The 21,046-nt window shown below is 44.2% G+C and overlaps 1 protein-coding gene and 1 non-coding gene across 2 annotated transcripts; both read right to left on the reverse strand.

Moving 5' to 3' along the window:
• Nucleotides 1-14,932: 14,932 nt before the first annotated feature.
• TRNAC-GCA (transfer RNA cysteine (anticodon GCA)) lies at nucleotides 14,933-15,004 on the reverse strand. The gene has a single exon. It is a non-coding gene; the product is annotated as a tRNA-Cys (tRNA).
• A 710-nt stretch (nucleotides 15,005-15,714) lies between these two features.
• SPMAP1 (sperm microtubule associated protein 1) lies at nucleotides 15,715-19,074 on the reverse strand. The gene is made up of 3 exons (XM_077853027.1): nucleotides 18,763-19,074; nucleotides 16,868-16,967; nucleotides 15,715-15,979 (listed from the first exon to the last, which is right to left on the reverse strand). The coding sequence occupies exons 1-3, from the start codon at nucleotides 18,967-18,969 to the stop codon at nucleotides 15,822-15,824; spliced, it is 465 nt and encodes a 154-aa protein (XP_077709153.1). The 5' UTR covers nucleotides 18,970-19,074; the 3' UTR covers nucleotides 15,715-15,821.
• Between the last annotated feature and the right edge of the window lie 1,972 nt (nucleotides 19,075-21,046).

Genomic DNA, 21,046 nt, shown 5'->3' on the forward strand with positions numbered 1-21,046 from the left:
CTAGGTTCCGGCTTGAGTATTCTCACACTGAATGCTCTCCCTGAGTGATCTCATCTACTCACAGGGCTTCACTTACGATCTGTATATTGATGGATCCCAAATTCATTATGTCCAGTCCTATTTCTCCTTCAAGCTCCAGGGTTTTAAACCTGGCTGTTAGACATTTCCAGTTGGAAACTGAACTCCTTATCTAACCTATCCCCATTACCCCAGTCTGGCTCTTTTCTCTCATTACCACCACTTCTCCATCTGGACATCATTCAAGACCTTTCCCTCACCTCCAACATCCAATCAGTTCACAAGATCCTCACTGCTAAGTATCTCTCACATCTGTCCACCTCTCTATCACATTCACCACCAGCCTAAGGCCCCATCATCCCTCCTCTGAGAGAAGTCTTATTTCCCTACTTTCAGTTGTATCCTTACCCATCTATACTCTCCTTTATAGGGATCCCTGGGTGGCACAGCGGTTTAGCGCCTGCCTTTGGCCCAGGGCGCGATCCTGGAGATCCGGGATTGAATCCCACGTTAGGCTCCCGGTGCATGGAGCCTGCTTCTCCCTCTGCCTATATTTCTGCCTCTCTCTCTATGTGACTATCATAAATTAAAAAAAAAAAAAAAAAGAATACTCTCCTTTATAGCTAAGAGTGATCTCTCTAAAGTGCAAAGCTGATGTATCCATCCCCATGCTCTGAAACCTTTAATAATTCCCCATTATCCATACTATAAAGACCACACTTTATTTTTTTTAAAGATTTTATTTATTTATTCATGAGAGACACACAGAGAAAGGCAGAGACACAGGCAGAGAGAGGAGAAGCAGGCTCCATGCAGGGAGCCAGATGTGGGACTTGATCCCAGGTCTCCAGGATCATGCCCTGAGCCAAAGGCAAGACGCTCAACCACTGAGCCACCCAGGCATCCCAAAGACCACACTTTAAACGTATCTAGGCCCTTCATGACCTGACTCATCTTACCTCTCCAGCCTCATAAGACTTCCTACCCCTTATTCGCTCTCCTTTTATTTCCCTGGCCAAGCACTCTTAACATTTTTTAAATAGGTAATACATTTTAAATATATTTTAAAAGATGCAAACGACAATAAAGTAAAAAAAAGTCTCCCACTATCCTTATATCCTCCTCAGAGCTCTTTTATCTCATGTTCCTTTACAATTATATATTGAATATTTATATTTGAGTCTTTGATCCATTTAAAATTTATTTTTGCACAGGAAACAACAAATGTTGGAGGGGATGCGGAGAAAAGGGAACCCTCTTACACTGTTGGTGGGAATGTGAACTGGTGCAGCCACTCTGGAAAACTGTGTGGAGGTTCCTCAAAGAGTTAAGAATAGACCTGCCCTACGACCCAGCAATTGCACTGTTGGGGATTTACCCCAAAGATACAGATGCAGTGAAACGCCGGGACACCTGCACCCTGATGTTTATAGCAGCAATGGCCACAATAGCCAAACTGTGGAAGGAGCCTCAGTGTCCAACGAAAGATGAATGGATAAAGAAGATGTGGTTTATGTATACAATGGAATATTACTCAGCTATTAGAAATGACAAATACCCACCATTTGCTTCAACGTGGATGGAACTGGAGGGTATTATGCTGAGTGAAGTAAGTCAGTCGGAGAAGGACAAACATTATATGTTCTCATTCATTTGGGGAATATAAATAATAGTGAAAGGGAATATAAGGGAAGGGAGAAGAAATGTGTGGGAAATATCAGAAAGGGAGACATAACGTAAAGACTCCTAACTCTGGGAAACGAACTAGGGGTGGTAGAAGGGGAGGAGGGCGGGGGGTGGGAGTGAATGGGTGACGGGCACTGGGGGTTATTCTGTATGTTAGTAAATTGAACACCAATAAAAAATAAATTAAAAAAAATGAATTTATTTTTGCATATTGTCTTTCCAGTTGGCTACACATTTGCCTCAACATTTTACAGAATAATCTTATATTCCCCCCACTGTTGTAAAATATCCCTTTATTATATAGTATATTCCCATTTTTTAAATATTTATTTATTTATTTATTTATTTATTTATTTTTATATTCCCATTTCTATCTGAGTTTGTTTCTGGACTCTCCATTTCACTTCATTAGTCCATCTATTCATATGCTGTTACCAAACTGACCTCATTATTATAACTTCCTTTTAATGACTGGTAAACTACTTCTTCCTCGCTGCTCTTTTATTTTCTAGAATTTCCTGGCCTCCTTACACTTTTGTTTTTCCAAGTGACTTTCTTTTTTTTTAATTTTTTTAAAAGATTTTATTTATTTATTCATGATAGAGAGAGAGAGAGGCAGAGACACAGGCAGAGGGAGAAGCAGGCTCCATGCAGGTAGCTCAATGTGGGACTCGATCCTGGGACTCCAGGATCATGCCCTGGGCTGAAGGCAGGTGCTAAACAGCTGAGCCACTCAGGGATCCTCTCCAAGTGACTTTCAACGTCAACTTGTCCATTCCAGAAATAGTCCTTTTTGTGGGTTTTTTTTTTTTGAAGGATAGATCATATTTTTAGGTTAATTTGGAGAATTATGTTACAGCACTTATCACTGTTTTATAAATTGCCTGTATACTTGTCTGTATCTAAATGAGTTCCATAGTGCTAGAGACTTTAGTTCACCTTCGTGTCCCTTATGCCTGGCACCGATTCTGGTGCAGGATAGTTGCTCAACACCTGTGGATAAATGAATGAGTGAATGGATTACTGAGTTCTTAAAGGCCACGTGTCCTGGAGTCAAAGTTGACCAAGATATTTCTTTAGGGTATGATCTCATAGAAATAATAGTAATCATTAATGTTATTAATAATTAACAATAATAATGGGATAAGGATGCCTAAGTGGCTCAGTCGTTCAGCATCTGATCCCAGGATCCAGGATGGAGTCCCACATCAGGATCCCTGTAGGGAGCCTGCTTCTCTCTCTGCCTCTCTCTGTGTGTGTCTCTCCGGAGACACATAAAATCTTTTTAAAATAAATAAATAAAATCTTTAAATAAATAAATAAGATTATATATTTGAAAACCAATGGCTTTGATTTGAGTTTGAATCTTAAGTCTGCTGTGTGTATTACTGTGACTTTGGACAAGTTATATAGCCTCTCTGGAGGGGTTTTCCCCATCTGTAAAATAACTCTACTACCACTTACTGTGAAAAGTTGTCGTATGACATGAAATAGCATTTGTAAAGCATTTCAGGATCTAGTCCTACATTGGGCTTCCTGCATGGAGCCTGCTTCTCCCTCTGCCTGTGTCTCTGCCTCTCTCTCTAGGCCCTTCATGACCTGACACATCTTAAATCTCCAGCCTTGTAAGACTTCCTACCCCTTATTCACTCATCTTTTAAAAAGATATCTCTCTCATCTTTAAAAATAAAAAAATGATCATTCTACCTACTGTGTTACTATTACCCACAATAATTTCTTTTCTAGGACTCCATCTGATTGACACCAAAGGTTAGGAGGACAAGGATGATTCTAAAAGTCAACAGTGCCATAGTTTTGTGGTGGGAAATATTTGAAAACAGGACAGAGCTGTATTTGGAGGAAAGAGAACTAGAAATAATCAATTTCATCTCACCAGTGTTTTTCAAACTGTGACCTGGGGATTACCCATAATGGATTGCCCTGAGAGTTTTATTAAATCCTAGAGAATTCTGGGCCCTACGCCTGACCACTCAATCAGACTTCCCAGAGGGTGGAATTCCCGGATTCTAACAAGTTGCTCCTGTGATTCAAATACACAGTAGAATTTGAAAACCTCTTTAGAATAAAGTTAGCTTTCAAAGAAAAAAAATAAAGTAGTGTTGTCTTAAGCCAGGAAGTGTGAAGGTTGTTCACAAACACTGTAATACAGAGCTGTTTCCCCAGTGAGGAGAGAAAAAAGGAATGAATCACCATTGCTGACTTGTGTTGTCTTTTCATCCAGCTATACAGCATTCATTCATCCATTCGATAGATGTCAGACACTGAATAAATGGTATTGTAGCCATAGTTTGCAAACTAATTAATGCTCTTCCCGAGGTAAAGTTAAGTCTTTGCTACTCCCCAGCTATTCCAAAGACAGATGCTCCAACTTATGTTTCCCTGGGGCTTGTAGCAACTAGCCATGTCAAGTAACCATAAATAGTCCCACAGCTGTTGAGCCCAGTGAACAAGGATAGGCTCTAATCAAATGGTTTGGTTAGGCGTGGATCTTTGCAGAAAGTGATGGGAGAGAGAGCTTTGGAGGTAGGTTAAGCCAAAACATCATCGAAGTCAGGAAGTCTTCTCTCTTTTTTTTTTCTTCCTTTCCTTTCCTTTCCTTTCCTTTCCTTTCCTTTCCTTTCCTTTCCTTTCCTTTCCTTTCCTTTCCTTTCCTTTCCCTTTCTTTCTTTCTCTCTCTCTTTCTCTCTTTCTCTCTCTCTCTTTCTCTCTTTCTTTCTCTCCTTCCTTCCTTCCTTCCTTCCTTCCTTCTTTCTCCCCTTCCTTCCTTCCTTCCTTCCTTCCTTCCTTCCTTCCTTCCTCGCTTTTCTTCTTTCTTCATCCATCAGCACCTTAAGGGAGAAAGATTATAGGCTAGTTAGCACTATATTATACACAGAAGCTACAAAGATGGAAACTGTTTCTGCCCTCAAAGCGCTCGTGGTATGAAAGAGGTAAACACTTAGCATCACTATGGTATAACTCAGGCTATAATTGAGAAATGTACAAAGTAATGTACACATTAACACAGAGAAATAATTTTTTGCACAAGCAGCAAAGTGTAATGAGCTCTGGAGTCAAAATACACTTGGGCTGGGATCCTGGAATGCCACATTGCAAGTCAGAAAAACCTTTCTGAGCCTCAGTTTCCCCAATGCTAAAACAATCATTTTATTAGTACCTAACCTACTCCATAAGGTTGTTGTGTGGCTTCAATGAAGCAATGCCCTGCTAACCCACTTCAGTCATTCAAGTACCACTGTCATAAGTCTGTCATATTCATATAGCAATGATACTTATTTAATACATTTACTTATATTGATTCACTTTTTTAAAAAGTCTCCAACATTTTATTATGAAAATTTTCAAACATTCAACATAGTGAAAGAACTTGACATGGAACACCTATAAACACACCACCTAGATTCTACAATGAACATTTTAGTATATTTACTATACTTGCTTTATCACATTCCTCCTATGTATGTATATATATGCATACCCATATGTATTCCCTTCTCCATCCATTAAGCCATCTGTTTTTCAGTGCATTTCAAAATAAATAATGGACAATAATATACTTCCTCCTAAATACTTCAGCATGCATATCATTTGTTGTTGCTGTTGTTGTACACATGAGAGCACACAAATGCATAGGCAGAGAGAGAGGGAGAGAGAAGAATCTTAAGTAGTCTCCCTGCTCAGCAGGGATCCCAGTGCTGGGCTCAATCTCATAACTCTGAGATTATGACCTGATCTGAAATCAAGAGTCGGACGCTTAACTGACTGAGCCACCCAGGCACCCCTCAGCTTGTATGTCATTAACTAGAGTCCATATTTGTTTATAGTATTTTTCATTTTATGTTAAAGTTACATAAAATGAGATGTATAAATCTAAAATAACCATTCACTAGTTCTGACAGATGCACACACTACTGTAACCCAAACAGCTATCAAGAAATGGAACATTAGCTTTGCTCAGTGACAGTATCATAGCCAATGAAGTTTATCCAAGGCACAATTATTGCTAATTGAAAGAAATGGGGGGAAAAAAAAGAAAGAAATGGAACGTTACTGGGATACCTGGGTAGCTCATTCAATTGAGCTTCCGACTCTTGAATTTGGCTTGGATTGTGATCTCAAGGTTGTGAGATCAAGCCCCACCATGATCTGCAGGGAGCCTGCTTGAGATTCTCTCTCTCTCTCTCTCTCTCTCTCTCTCAAATAAATACATAAATATTTTTAAAAAATAAGAAGAAGAAAAAATGGAACACTACCATTATCCCAGTAAGATTCCTTCATCCCCTTCCTGGCTAATTTCTGTCCCATCCCCAGCCTAGAGACAACCAGTCTTGGATTTTTTTTTTTTACCATAGATTAGTTTTGCCTGTTCTAGAATTTCATATAACTGGAATAGTACGACATACACTCTTTTCTGTAAGATTTTTATCAGCATAATGTTTGTGGGATTCATCCATCTTGCATGGGTAATCCATTCCTTGTCATGGGTGAGTAGTATTTATTTGTATGAATAAACCACAGATTTAAAAAATCATTTTCCTATTGGTGAGCCCTAGTCTGTTTTTGGTTTTCCCTATTATGAAGAAAGTCTCTATGAACATTTCTATGTGGGTCTTGTTGTAAGCATGTGTTTTCATTTATCCTGAGTAAAATCCTAGGAATGGAACTGCTGGGCCAGAAGGTCAGTATAGTTTCATACAAACTGCCAGGTCTTTTCCCAAAATGGCATACCATTTTACATTCCCCCAATTAAGAGTTAGTGTTTGGTGTGCTTCTAGTCAATCTGATCCATGTGTGGTGTAACAATGTGATCTCAATTTGCATTTCTCTGATGATTAACAATGTCAAATATTTTTTATGGGTTTATCTGCCATTTGTATCTCTTCCTTTATGAAATGTCTCTTCAAATAAATCTTTCTTTCTTTCTTTCTTTCTTTCTTTCTTTCTTTCTTTCTTTCTTTCTTTCGACTGGCTGCTTGGAGTTTATTTTTCACTTCGTGCAAGGCACAGGTTCCAGGGTGTATGGAAGACATGTGTGGTTTGGATAGTAGAGTGAAGTTCTCTCAACCTCCTTTTGGTGTTTTGCTATAAAAGAACCCAGCTGCTTCTGCTTGCTTCAGCCTGTAGTCTACAGGGAAGGAAGGGCCTCTGATGAGGCTAGTGCCTCCTGAAGCTTTGTGGTGGCCACTCAGGCCTAGAGCCTGCTATTGGCTTTGCCAGACTGGCTGCCAGGCTGTTTCATCATGGCTTCCAGAGTCAAGTCACAGGTGATCCTGTCACTGGAAGCCTGGGGAGATTCCCTGCTGGGGGAGAGCTTGTGGCCAGAGGCTGCTAACACCTGCCTGCATCTCCCTCACCTGGCCCCCAGAAAGGGGGAATTCCAACATGGTAGCTGTGGATGGGAGAGTGGACTTCCTAAAAAAGAAGCTTGACCACCAGTGCCCCAGGTGGGCTTTGGGGAGACAAAGGTGGTGAGGAATGGCTTCCCTAGGATGCTCTGCACTTATGCAGGACCCGTTACTGGTAGTAGAACCCCGGCAGCATGGGTAACAGTCTTGAGGGATGGCTGCCTTGCTATGGCTTGTGGGCTGGTGGAAATGTCTGTGGGGAGCCCTCCAGGAACTCAGTGCACGATCCCAGGTGGTGGGGACCCTAGGCCACAGAGCCCATCTGCAGGGGAGACACGGAAAAGCTCCATGACCTCTGTGCATGGGGCCTTTACTCCATTTCCTCATTGGGCTGTTTATAGTCTTTTTACTTTTGAGTTGCAAGAGTTCTTTATATATTCTGAATACCAGTTCTCTATCAGATCTGTATTTTGCAAATCATTTCTCCTAGTGTGTGGCTTGCCTGTTCTTAACAGGGTCTTTTGACAAACAGACTTGCTAAAGCCTAATTCATTAATATTTCCTTCCCTTTTTGTATCCTCTTGTTGGAGAAAAAATTACACATAATACTAGTTAAAGATCAAAGATAAGGAAGACTTTCTTTAAGGGGGGGACTACTGCAGTAAATACCAGTGGGACCTTGCAGCGGGGGAGAGAGATGGATCTCAGCTCTGAGTACAGCATTTATAGCCAAGCAGCAGGGAGGAGGCGGGACTGGGGTCAGGTGAGGGGTAGATGGAAAATTACTCAAAGGAAACATTATGGGCCAAGGGGTATTTCTGGCTAAACTGACTTTACATGATTGTTACTGATGGCAGGCAGGCCAGGATGATCAGACTTTGCCTCCAGGGCGGTGGGGGATGAGGAACTGAATCAGATACTGAGGGTGATCAGATACGGAAAATGTGGGATTCTGACCCTGGCTAAACTGACTTAGCAAGGTTCTTGCTAGAATTGGACAAGGTAGCTCTCAGCCTTAGCACAATCTTTCTGGAAACCTCTGCTCCGTGAGAGCCCAATGGAGGAAGAAGCGAATGCACTGAAGTGTAAAAGAGGAGGCAGAGGTCCAGTAAACTGCTAGCTTACACACCCATGGAGCCAGAGTAGCAGAAATAAGGAAAGCCAGAGGCCAGGGAGGCTGATATCAATTATTGAACTGCAGGCCTACTTTCTAGAGCTTGAGTCAATGGATCTAGATCATCCATTGCCATCTGATCTCAGTGACCACCTTTGAGAAATCTGCCTTGCTCATACCAAAACAATCCCTTTTCTGCTCACTTCCATAGCACATACCCTAAAATTGAAACCAGAACAGTCCCTTTTGGTCCTTTGCCCTGGACCTGTGACTTTCGGGACTAATTGTTTTCATTTGTGGCTGAATATAACACATATACAATAAATCATCTCTTCTGCTGTCTTCACTGAAAAAAAAATGGACAACGCAAACAGGAAATCAGAAGTCCTAAAGTTAGGGCCCAGTTGAAAAAGAGCTCAGAAAAGCCTGTCCAACGTTTGATCATGGAGAGAATATCTTGGTCACACACTAAGAAACCTTTGCCATCCTTCAAGACAGAAAGCCATTTTTCTATGTTTTCCTTTAACAGCTTGTCTATGATCCTTCTTGAGTTTTTCTGAGACAATCATTTAAGTATTGGACAGGGCAAGGTCATTAAAAAAGGGGAAATCTATCTGTACAAATGTGTGTAGCCCGGTGTCACAGGCATCAATACTCACAAAACTCTTCTCCAGGCCATATACACCCAGAAAGAGGCTATCATGCCGATCAAAATGCTTAGGAAACAATGAGGAGGCTACAGAGCATTATCGTCACTGATTCACTGATTTGCATTTTCTGCATCTGGGGCATTAGCCCATAGCATTTGGCTGATTCCCCAGTTACTAAGAAGTGAGTCTTCCTGTATTCTAAATAGTCTTAAATAGTACACACTTCGGATGTCACTGAAATCATAGTCTACTGCAGGCTTACCTGTAGTTATCTGCTGTGTGATGAAAAGTTTTACTCCTGCTTTAATAAAGCCAAACCATGTTCACTGTCACAATACTCACCTTAAAAGGTGGCCTTTTATTTTATTTATTTATGATAGTCACACAGAGAGAGAGAGAGAGAGAGAGGCAGAGACATAGGCAGAAGGAGAAGCAGGCTCCATGCACCGGGAGCCCGACGTGGGATTCGATCCCGGGTCTCCAGGATCGCGCCCTGGGCCAAAGGCAGGCGCCAAACCGCTGCGCCACCCAGGGATCCCAAAAGGTGGCCTTTTAATTACTAGGGTAAGAAGGTGGAGGTGGGTAGGTGTGTTGAAAGCAACCTCAAATATTATCAAGGCATGTGTCTGTCAAAACAGAGACACCATAAAAGGCGCAAGAAACTGAAGATAACTTTCATTTGACCAAATGTGTATATTGGTAGAATTATGTTTACTGTGTCACTAACAACTGCCATCCTTTTTTTTTTTTCTAAGTTTACTTATTTATTATTTGAGAGAGAAAAAGAGAGAAAGTGTTAGGGAGAGACTGAGTGAGAGGATCTCCAGCAGACTTCCCAATGAGCCGATACTGGGCTTTATCTCATGACCTGACATCATGACCTGAGCTGAAATCAAGAGTCAGATGCTTAATTTAACTGACTGAGCCACCCAGGTGCCCCAGACAACTGCCATCCTATATGGAGCATCCAGTGTGTGTCTAACATGTAGTAGGCTATCTGTTATTTCAACTACTACGGAATGAGTGAATGAATATAAGAATGCAAGAAAATTCTTTCCTGGCTACTGTACAAAGAGAGCAAGCATGCCAAAGTGCTTGCTCCTAAGAAATTTCAACCCAAGAGATAAGCCACAAGTATATACATTTGAAAATTTATATATAAATAATTCTCATAGAGCAACAAGTTTCTATGGATCATATGTATTTATCTCCACTCCCTCCCAAAACTCTTAAAGTGTTTAACTCTTAAAGGACTGGAAAGGAAAACTGGAGAGGGAACAGAAGAACCATGTCACACATTTTTCAAAGATGGAAAGGAAGGGTGGGAGTAACAGCAAAGCAGAGGAAGCTGAAACCCAAGTGTTAGCTGAGGCAGTGGTTCTCAATCTTTTTTTTTTTTAAAGATTTTTTTTTAAAGATTTATTTATATATTTGAGAGAGAGGGAATGAGAGCTAGCAAGCACACACACCAACAGGAAGAGGGGCAGTGGGAGAAGGAGAGAGAGAATCTTAAGCAGATTCCTCACTGAGCACAGAACCCAACTTGGGGCTCGACCCAAGGACCCTGAAGATCATGATCTGAGCAGAAATACCTGTAGAGGTTTTTTTTTTTTTTTTTTTTTTTTTAATTCATTCAACAGAGCACAAGAAGGGAAGTGGCATGCAGAGGCAGATGAAGGTGGAGAAGCAGGCCCCCCACTGTGCAGGGAGCCTGACACAGGGTTTATTCCCCGGATCAAGACCTGAGTTGAAGGCAGATGCTTAACCAACTGAGCCACCCAGGTGCCCCCCACCCCCCAGAGAGATTTTTAAACTATTGCTGCTTAATGGAACCTAGGCCTACAGATTTATTTCTCTCCCAGGTGACATCAATGTGTGCCCAAGATTGGGAACCACTGGGGATCCCTGGGTGGCGCAGCGGTTTAGCGCCACCTTCAGCCCAGGGCCTGATCCTGGAGACCTGGGATCGAGTCCCATGTCAGGCTCCCTGCATGGAGCCTGCTTCTGTCTCTGCCTCTCTCTCTCTCTGTGTCTCTCATTAATAAATAAATAAAATCTTAAAAAGAAAGGTTTTTTAAAAAATTTATTCATGAGACACACAGAGAGGAAGGCAGAGACGTAGGCAGAGGGAGAAGCAGGCTCCCTACTGGGAGCCCAATGCAGGACTTGATCCCAAGACCCTGGGATCACTCCCTGAGCTGAAGGCAGATGCTCAACCACTGAGCCTTCCAGGTACCCCAGATCTCAGAATTCTATGGAGAAACTAAATAGCTTGAGGAGTCAGGGAGAATGTTGACCCACATTTGGAAGTTCCCAAATGAAAAGGCTGGCTCACTGTTGGAGAACCCACAAAGAAATCCACCAATCAACAAGCCCTACCCAAGAACAGAGCTTCCAATGACCTTTAACCTATTGGAGGGCCAGTTGTTTGGCGAATGCCCTCAACACTAGCGTCTAAAAACAAAGGAAACAGCAGCAAAAAGAAGGGGAAAAGGCAATCCTTGGAGAAGAACACTTCAGAAACCACCATAATTTTAAAGAAACAAGAGGAAAAAATAGTATCACTAAAACTAGAATAGGATGTCATGACAAAAAAAAAAAAATGCAGTTGGGGCACATGAGAAAACTGAAACTCAAAAGCCAACAACAAAAAAAAAAGGGATCCCTGGGTGACGCAGCGGTTTAGCGCCTGCCTTTGGCCCAGGGTGTGATCCTGGAGACCCGGGATCGAATCCCACATTGGGCTCCGGGTGCATGGAGCCTGCTTCTCCCTCTGCCTGTGTCTCTGCCTCTCTCTCTCTCTCTCTCTCTGTGACTATCATAAATAAATAAAAATTTAAAAATAAAAAAAATTTTTAAAAAGTTGAAATATAGCACCAGGAAATCTCCTAGAAAGTACAACAAAAAGACAAATGAACAGGAGACAAGAACAGATAAGTCCTCCCATTAGCAAATGATGAAGAAGAAATTATCAGACATAATAAGGCTTAAGGTAGGATATGAATCTCTAGATTGAAAGAGATCACGGAATAGATCATGGAAAAACCAGAACATCAAGAACAGAGAGCCTAAGATTTTACAGAGAGAAACAGGTCACATATGGGAATAAGGACATTGAACTTACCAAGAGAAGCTAGAAGACAAGGATTTTCAAAGTTCTGAAAGCAAACTCCTCAGCAAAAATTATGTTCTCAAAGTATCTCTCAAGTGTTCAGACAAAATTTATTTTCGGGTATGCCCGAACTCAAGCATCTTACCTGGCATATATATTTTTTTCCCTCAGGAAGCTGCTCAGGGTTATTCTCCACCATATAAAGAAGGAAACTAGAAAAAGGAAGGCGTTGCTCAGGGAACTGAGAATCCCACACAGAGGACAGGGAAGGCGAATTCCCCAGGCACCAGGTGGGTGACATGTCTAAACAGTCTGCCTGAAAGCAGAGGGATGGAGGGTGTCAGGAAGACTGTCTTGAAAAAAATTAATTTGATAGGTTTGGACCAAGTGAATAATTGTACTGTGAGGCTGTTGAAGGCTCTAATAGAAAGAAAAACATGCAAATGAAAAAATGAGGGATGCCTGGGTAGCTCAGAGGTTTGGTGCCTGCCTTTGGATCACGATGTGATCCTGGAGTCCTGGGATGGAGTCCCACATCAGGTTCTCTGCAAAGAGCCTGCTTCTCTCTCTGCCTCTCTCTCTCTCTCTCTCTCTCTCATGAATAAATAAATAAAATATTTAAAAAAGATAAAATGAGGGATCCCTGGGTGGCGCAGCGGTTTAGCGCCTGCCTTTGGCCCAGGGCGCGATCCTGGAGACCCGGGATCGGGTCCCACGTCGGGCTCCCGGTGCATGGAGCCTGCTTCTCCCTCTTCCTGTGTCTCTGCCTCTCTCTCTCTCTGTGTGTGACTATCATAAATAAATAAATAAATAATAAATAAATAAATAAAAATTAAAAAAAGAAAAAATGAGATAATTATCTTCAAGAGAAAAAAAGTTTTCAAGAAATCAGTGGTAGGAAGGGGTGGGGGCTGGGGTAACTGGGTGATAAATTGTATGTAATTGAATTAATTTTTTAAAAGATTTTATTTATTTAGAGACACACACAGAGAGACAGAGACACAGGCAGAGGGAGAAGCAGGCTCCCTACGGGGAGCCCAATATGGGATTCAATCCGAGGACCCTAGGATCATGCCCTGAGCTGAAGGCAGAGGCTCAACCACTGAGCCACCCAGGAGCCCCTAATTGAATTTAAATTAAAAAAAAAAAAAAAAAAGAAATCAATGCTGTTTGTAGTATATATAGACTCAATATTAAATAGTATTGACATGATCATGATAATGTGAACATAAGTGATTTAATACAAAATTTTGACCTAATTTCAGCAAATGAGAAGTCAAGGGGTGTGAGAGGGCAAATCCCCGACAGCTAGAACTGGAAATTTTTGCGCCCAAACACCCCTCCAATTCTCAGGGAGTACCTCACATGGTCAAACTCGGTGAAGCAACACTACCTTCTCCCACTCCTGGCGGAAAACTACACACACACACGCACATCAGAACACAACTCGGCCAATCAACTGCTTCCACCTGGCCATGTAAAAGGGGAGGAATTGTCCTGGGAATGCAGGTGCAGCTAGAACAGTACCCACAACTTAGTGATGAGTGCCCTGAGTGGGTGGCTCCCACAGTGGACACTTCCTGAGATGAGACCTGAGCTGGATTTCCCTCCTCTGCCCTTCTTCTTAGTTAACCGCTTTGTGAGTTAGGTTCTCCAATCTTCTTCAATTCTGCGAGTCCCCACCATACCTCCTTTCCTGCTTTTAGTGGGCAGAGTGGATATCTGTTCCATTCCAAGAACTCTGACTAGCAGAATACATGGGTAAGAGGAAAGTGCCCCTAACCTTCGAGAGAGGGATTTGCACAGTGTTGGAAATGTGTTAATAAGCTTTTCAGATCAGACAGAAATGTTCCTTCCAATTGTAGGAAAGATTCGGTTAGAAGTTAGTCTAGAAAAGGTGTGTAGGTATTTTTAAAAGGTATGTCTTCCTGGAGCTACCAACAAATGTCTCCCTCTGACAGCTGTGTATGAATATTTCAAGTTCCAGCAGACACGAAATTCCCTGGGGTCAGAGGCCCTGTTTCATGTATTATTATTTTTTAAAGATTTTATTTATTTGAGAGAGAGAGAGAGAGAGAGAGAATGAGCAGGGAGAGGAGTAGATGCCGAGGGAGAAGCAGGCAGCCTGAGCAGGGAGCCTGATGCAGGTCTCAGTCCCAGGAACTTGAGATCGTGACCTGAACACAAGGCAGACGCTTAACCAACTGAACCACCCAGGCGACCCATTTCATGTTTTAATTCACAGCTGCTTTGCATGTACTATACTAAGCTCTCAAAAATACATGTTGTATGAACCTCTTTATCTGTTCTCTCATACATCAGATTGCTAAACTTGTGTTCACAGCTCTCACACCTAATTTTAAAGATTTATTTTATTTTAGAAAGAAAGATAGAGTGGGGGAAGGGGCAGAGGGAGAGGGAGAGAGAATCACAAGCAGATTCCACACTGAGCAGAGCCTGATGCAAGGCTCCATCTCACAACCCTGAGATCATCACCAGAGGGGAAAACCAAGAGTCAGACACTTGTGAGGCCTGGGTGGCTCAGTGGTTGAGCATCTGCCTTTGGCTCAGGGTGTGAACCTGGGATCCGGGATCAAGTCCCATATCAAGCTCCCTGCATGGAGCTTGCTTCTCTCTCAGCCTATGTCTCTGCCTCTCTCTTGCTGTGTCTCTCATGAATAAAGAAATAAAAGTCTTAAAAAAAAAAAAGAATCAGACACTTAATTGACAGATCCACCCAGACATCCCTCTCACACCTAATTTTAGATTTAGAATCTCCTTAGGGCCTTTGTTTTAATTGAAGCCCAATGGGATCCTCTGGCAGTCTCAGCCAAGTGTCATTTGGAATGTAGGGGGAACTAGGATCATTTCAGTACACAGATGAGTCAAGCGATCCTTATCCTCTCTAGTAATCCTGGCTGGGAGTTAGGAAGTACAGTGCATTTACTTGCTTCCATTTAGTGGAAGTAAAGAAAAGGGAAGAGGAAGGGGGCACCCGGATTTGAACCGGGGACCTCTTGATCTGCAGTCAAATGCTCTACCCCTGAGCTATACCCCCATGACCTAGTGTCCTTCTCTTCCTTGTCCACTTATGGTGACTCAGTGCCATCAGATTCCACCCACACTCAAGGTCTGGCAAGCTTTGTGTTCTAAAGCTCCACCTTCTTTTGTATCCATCATCTGCTTTGGCTTTTCTCTTGGCCACCAATAAACTGGGTGGGGACACTTGAAAAATGAAAAACGACATCCTGGAAACTAGCTGAAAAGGAAATTGACAGCACATCAGCAGACAAAGTGTCCACGAGCACTGTGCCAGAATTACCATGTCAGAATCTAGAGGCTAAAAAGCAGTCCCACATATCCCCTTGCTCACCCCCGGACTCTTGATGCACTGAGGGTGGAAAGGAGAAGGAAGATGTCAGTTATGTTGGATGGGATGACTCTCAGGAAAATCACAGGCAACCAATCACTATCTCTTTGGACGAACTGCCTGTCCATTCTTGATGGGAAAATGGTAGCCAGCTTCTAGCCTGGGGCTCTGCTTGCTGCCTGGGGCAGAGCTTTGTGTAGGGTGAGGTGTTCTCCTTCTGCCGTGAGCAGGGGAGATCTGAGGCCTCTGTTCAAGCCTCACACTCCAGGGCATGGTGTACAAGGGCACAGGCCTGACAACACTCTCTCTCCTCCCACCTCCTCGTCGGGCTAGAGGAGCTCAGGGTGGGGAAACCAGTCTGCCCCCTCCCAACCTCAGCAAAGAAACAGCAAGCACACTTGCAGGCACAAATTAACATAATCGTTTATATAAAAATAGCATTAAAAAGTTCATCTAAACATCTGTCTTCTATTCAGGTCCAGGAGTAGGAAAGGTAAAGATGTTGTTAGAAGAGGGGGAACTGGGTGACCTCTCCAAAGACCGACGGGCGCTGGCGGAGGGCTGGGGTGTTTCGGCGGTAGCCAAATCGGCCATTGAACCCCCTGATCATCCTCAGTTCTGCATTGTAGTAATCATGCCCGGTCACCTGCTGGAAGGAATGCCCTTTGGGGCAAAGAGAGAGGCCTCAGCCTGCATTCAGCTCCATCTTGCTCCCCACCCCTGCCCCCTGCTCCCACAGGGCTGGTAGAGAATGTGCTCCCCATGTCCCAGCTGAACCCTCAATCCTCAAATGTCTCAAGCCTCTTGATTAAAAGCCAAGGGTTGATGAAGTCAAGGAGAGAGATAGCTTTCTAGAAACCAAACCACATACCAGGAGTAGCACACAGGAGGAATGTGAATGGTATGTGCTAAGACAGGAGGGGCCAGAAACTTCTGGGCTTGGCTACAATTGCCTGGCTCCCAGGAAGACTGAAAAACATTTCCCCCTTCCTTTTGACCCACATAGAGAAAATGGATGAGCTCGATTTCGCCCACTGGTGCCAAGGGTCACAAGACTAGAGTGTGGCCAAAGGGTGAAGGGGTTGTGGGGTGGGAGGGCTCACGCCATCAGAAAAACATCTCCCAACCTTTCCTTTCCTGTTGTGAAATTGGGCCTGCGAAAGGAGGACACAGCCTGTTCAGGGAGCAGGGAGGAGAACATGGGCTCTAGAGTCGGAAAGAGGGGAATTCCAATCTCAAGCTAAGCTCTCCTTGGCCGGTCACCTCACCTCCCTACACTTCACTTTGCCCAGCTTAGCACAGGGGTAGTGTGAAGGCAAAAACCACCTGACCTACAGAGGTGCTTAGTCACTGAACAAGAGCATGGTGACACCATCTGCTCATGTATGAGAAGAAAAGCTGGTGATGCAGTTCCAGGGCTTCTGACCCCCGAACCCTTATCCCCTGGAAACCAGGGCTCTCTGGGGCCTGATTCCTCTCTCTAAACTGGGGAATGCACACCACTCTTCCAGGTGGGTTCACACTGAGGCTGCAAAGCCAGGTGGCACTTGCCTGCCCCTGCCCAATTTCTCCTGTTCAGGTATCTCTGTCCTTGCCCGAAGATGTGGAAATAGTCCACTATCCAGCCGTCTCTTCCTGTGCCACCGTGATCCTGAGAGTCAGAGAGAGAACACAGAAGACTGTCAGCAACCATGCTGAGGGGTACACAGGTAAAGTCCCTTTGGGCTAGTTGTGGGGGGAGAGAGACAAGGTCACAGCCAGGGGTCACCAGGCAGGACAGATGAAATATAAATATACATGTGGACCTATTGTCTCTCAGGGAGAGGCAGTATAGGTGGATAGTTAAAGGCTCAGTGTCTGCTGCCAGACTGGTTACAATTCCAGCTGTCACTAACAAGCTGTGACCCTGGGCCAATGACACAGCTTTTCTGGACCTCAGCTTTCTTATCAGTGAAAGGAGGACTGTAGGATTTAAGAGAGATAGTTCAAATAAAGGGCCTAACATAGTAAACCTCCTTCTTCTTCTTCTTCTTCTTCTTCTTCTTCTTCTTCTTCTTCTTCTTCTTCTTTTTTTTGGCTTAAGATTTTAATTATTAGAGAGAGAGAGAGAGAGAAAGAGAGAGAGAGAGAGAATGAGCAGGGGGAGGGGGAGCAGAGGAGGGAGAAGTAGACTCCCTATTGAGCAGGGAGCCCAAGGCAGGGCTGGATCCCAGGGCCCTGGGATCACGACCTGAGCCAATCCCAGGATACCTGGGCTCATCCTAGGACCCCGCAATCACCACCTGAGCTGAAGGCAGATGCTTAACTAACTGAGCCACCCTAGCGCCCCTATTCACAGGGCTAGCTCAGTCCACAGACCATGCCACTCTTGATCTTGGGGTTGTGAGCTCAAGCACCACCTTAGGCAGCAGTTTACTTAAAAACAAAACACCCCCCATTATCTTTATATAAATGAAAATCATACCTACTACAAACGGTTGTGATGATTAAATCCTTATAAAATGAAACACAGATAGTTTTGAAAGTGTGCGCACCATATTCTTTTCAAGCTTTTAAATACTCAAGTTTTTCTCTTTTTTTCCTCCCAAGCTCTGGATCCTTCTGTTGTAAACATCACGCAGGTAGATAGCCAGTACACACTCCAGTATGGCACACACTGATGTGTCCATACACACACAGTGCACACCCAGGCACATGTACACACACACACAAACACGGAGACCACAAATAAGCCCCAAGATTTGTTCGCAGAATTACCCGCACCAACACCACCTCTCCCCTCCCCATACCACTGTGACATATGCACACAAATATTGGAGACTTGAAAAGGCCTCCCATATTTGTTGGGGGTGTTGAAAGAAGTTGGCACCATCAGCAAATAGCGTCAGGATCTCGGATCCACGAGGGCAAAGGCCCGGGGCGGGGCGGGGGAGAGAAGTGAGGTCCGAGGAGGTTTTGGAAATTGTTTCCCACCTCCTCACGGGTAGGCCCACCGAGCGAGCCCCTCTGTAACCGTGACATCACCAAAGGAGGGCGCCCCGCCTGGCGGCTCGAGGCATCGCTTTGTCTCTTTCGCTGAAGTCACAAGGATTCTCGCACTCGGAGAATCAGTGGCGTGAGATCACCCCAAAGTGTGGGTCTGTGACGTCAAAAAGGACAATGAAACCGATCGGTCTGCCGGAGGCGGGCTTCACCACGGTTCTCTCAGGCTTGCAGAAACCCCAGATGAGTTCGTTCTCAAATTCAGGGGTGGAGAGCGATTCCTTGAGCTCAGGGAGCTCGATACCTGTCACCTGGCCCCGCCAGTTCCGGGGTTTCGTGGAGAAAGCCGGGGGTGGGGGGAGGGGGGGAGTGGGGAGGCCGGGATTTCGGAAGTCGGCCCCGCCCCCGGGGTCAGGCTCTGCGGGGACAGCCAGTGGGGACGTCCCGGGTGCTCCTCTAATAACCTGCTCAGTCTTCCGCAGAACGGGCGGAACCACGTGGCTCTGGAAGTACCGGCGGGCGTGGCAGTCCTGCTGAGCGTTGTAGGGCGGAATCGCCGACCAGAGCTTGGGCCTCACGCGCTCGGAGGCGCGGGACATGGTGCTCACGGCCACGCCATCCAAAATGAAGCTCTTCTCCAGCCGCAGAGGACACTCGCACAAGTGCGACATCCCAACCACCGCAGCCTCCGAGGGCCTTTCTGGCGGGAGTGCAGCGCCCTAGCTCGGGGCCCCCCTGCGCATTAGTAGCATTGTTACGTGGGGTGGTGTCAAAGACTCCTGCGACACAAACCCTATTGTCCCATCCAACAGGGTAGGCTCTTAGGGCTGTGGCGTAAGTTGCCCGCAAGGCTCTTTGAGGTGAAGGATGACTAAGAGGAGATCATGCAAGAGGAATTGGAGATTGGAGGGGTGTTGTGGAATTGGGGCGGTGTGAACGCAGTCGGGCATCGCCCCGCCCCCACCCTCCGTCTTGCCATATACATTTCCTAAACTCGGTTCCGTTGAAAAGCTCGTTCCCGGAATGGATCAGAAAGAGTTCAGATACCACCTACTTCCAAATCTCATTTTACGTAACTGGAATTTGAAGCTCAGAAACATTGGGATATTCCCTAAATCCATTTAGTGGCAGATCCAGAACCAGAATTCAGGACTCCTGACTTCCACTAAGTTCACTTAAAGCAGTTCTACTTACCTAATTATTTTCATCAGCTAGCATTTCTCCTTGTAAAAAAAAAAAAAAAAAAAAAAAAAAAAAAAAAAAAAAAAAAAAATTAAAAACAAAAACAAAACAACAAAAAAAACCCCAAAACAAACAGGTGTGCCTGGGTGACTCAGTAGGTTGTCTGCCTTCAGCTCAAGTTATGATCCTGGGGTCCTGGATCTAGCCCCACAGCAGGCTTCCTGCTGAGCAAGGGAACCAGCTTCTCCCTTGGTACTGCCCCCCTCCCCATGCTAATAAAATCTTTTAAAAACCCCAAAAGCAAAAAGTCCCAGCAGGTTGACACAGTACCATATTTTTTCCTCTAATTTTATGTGTATATGACTAGCTACAGCAAACCATGAAGTGATTATTTTTCTTAAAACACTCAAGAAAGAATTTGAGAGAGATAGCAAGAGACCACAAGTGGGGAAAAGCAGCAGGCTCTCCACAAGCAGGGAGCTGGACATGGGGGTTGATCCCAGGACCCTGGGACCATGAACCGAACTGAAGGCAGAAACCCAACCAAGCCACCCAGGAACCCCAATTTTTACTTATTTCCAAAATTTTCCTCTTTAATAATAAACCCTTACATAGATGCTTTACACATCAAAGTGCTTTATTCAAACTGCTTCTCTATAAGGTGCTGTTATTTTACACTAGACAACAGGATTAGGGAAATCTCTTATATTCACTATTATATAAACGCACATGTATTAATTGGAAAAAGGTTGCTTTATATCTATACAAAAAACCACATTCTGGCAATTCAATACTCAACATATTTAATGTCTCTGACAAGTAAATTCCTTTTTTCTTTTTAAAAAGATTTTATTTATTCATGAGAAACAGAGAGAGAGGCAGAGAGGCAGAGGGAGAAGCAGGCTCCATGCAGGAAGCCCGACGTGGGACTCATCCCAGGAATCGGGGATCACGCCCCCAGCCAAAGGCAGGAGCTCAACCACTGAGCCACTCCGGCGTACCACTGACCAGTAAATTCCTAAGAAATCTGGAATCATAGGAAATGAAGTCTATAGTTTGAGTTCGTTCTATTAAAATTTGCAAAAAACCTGGAGAACATGGAAGCAGGAAAGTGAGAAATTTCATATAGAGCTCACACAAAGGGATAAAAAGGATTAATTTTAAGTGGAGGACCTGGGGGCTTCATATCACATTAGACTTCAAATTCACCAGGCTGGAGGATAGGGTAGGAAAACAGGTCTGTTTTAAAAGACTTCCAGATTTAATTTTTTATTTATTTATTTATGACAGTCACACACAGAGAGAGAGAGAGGCAGAGACACAGGCAGAGGGAGAAGCAGGCTCCATGCACCGGGAGCCCGACGTGGGATTCGATCCTGGGTCTCCAGGACTGCGCCCTGGGCCAAAGGCAGGCGCCAAACCGCTGCGCCACCCAGGGATCCCCAGATTTAATATTCCTAAAGCCAAGATAGGTCTAGTCTAGACAGCCTTGGTTCTCAATCTTGGCTGCATCTTGGAATCTCCTAGGGATCTTAAGTACTGATGCCTGGATCCTACCTCCAAATC

Source organism: Canis aureus, chromosome 16 (assembly GCF_053574225.1).
Source record: "Canis aureus isolate CA01 chromosome 16, VMU_Caureus_v.1.0, whole genome shotgun sequence".
Taxonomy (NCBI): Eukaryota; Metazoa; Chordata; class Mammalia; order Carnivora; family Canidae; genus Canis; species Canis aureus.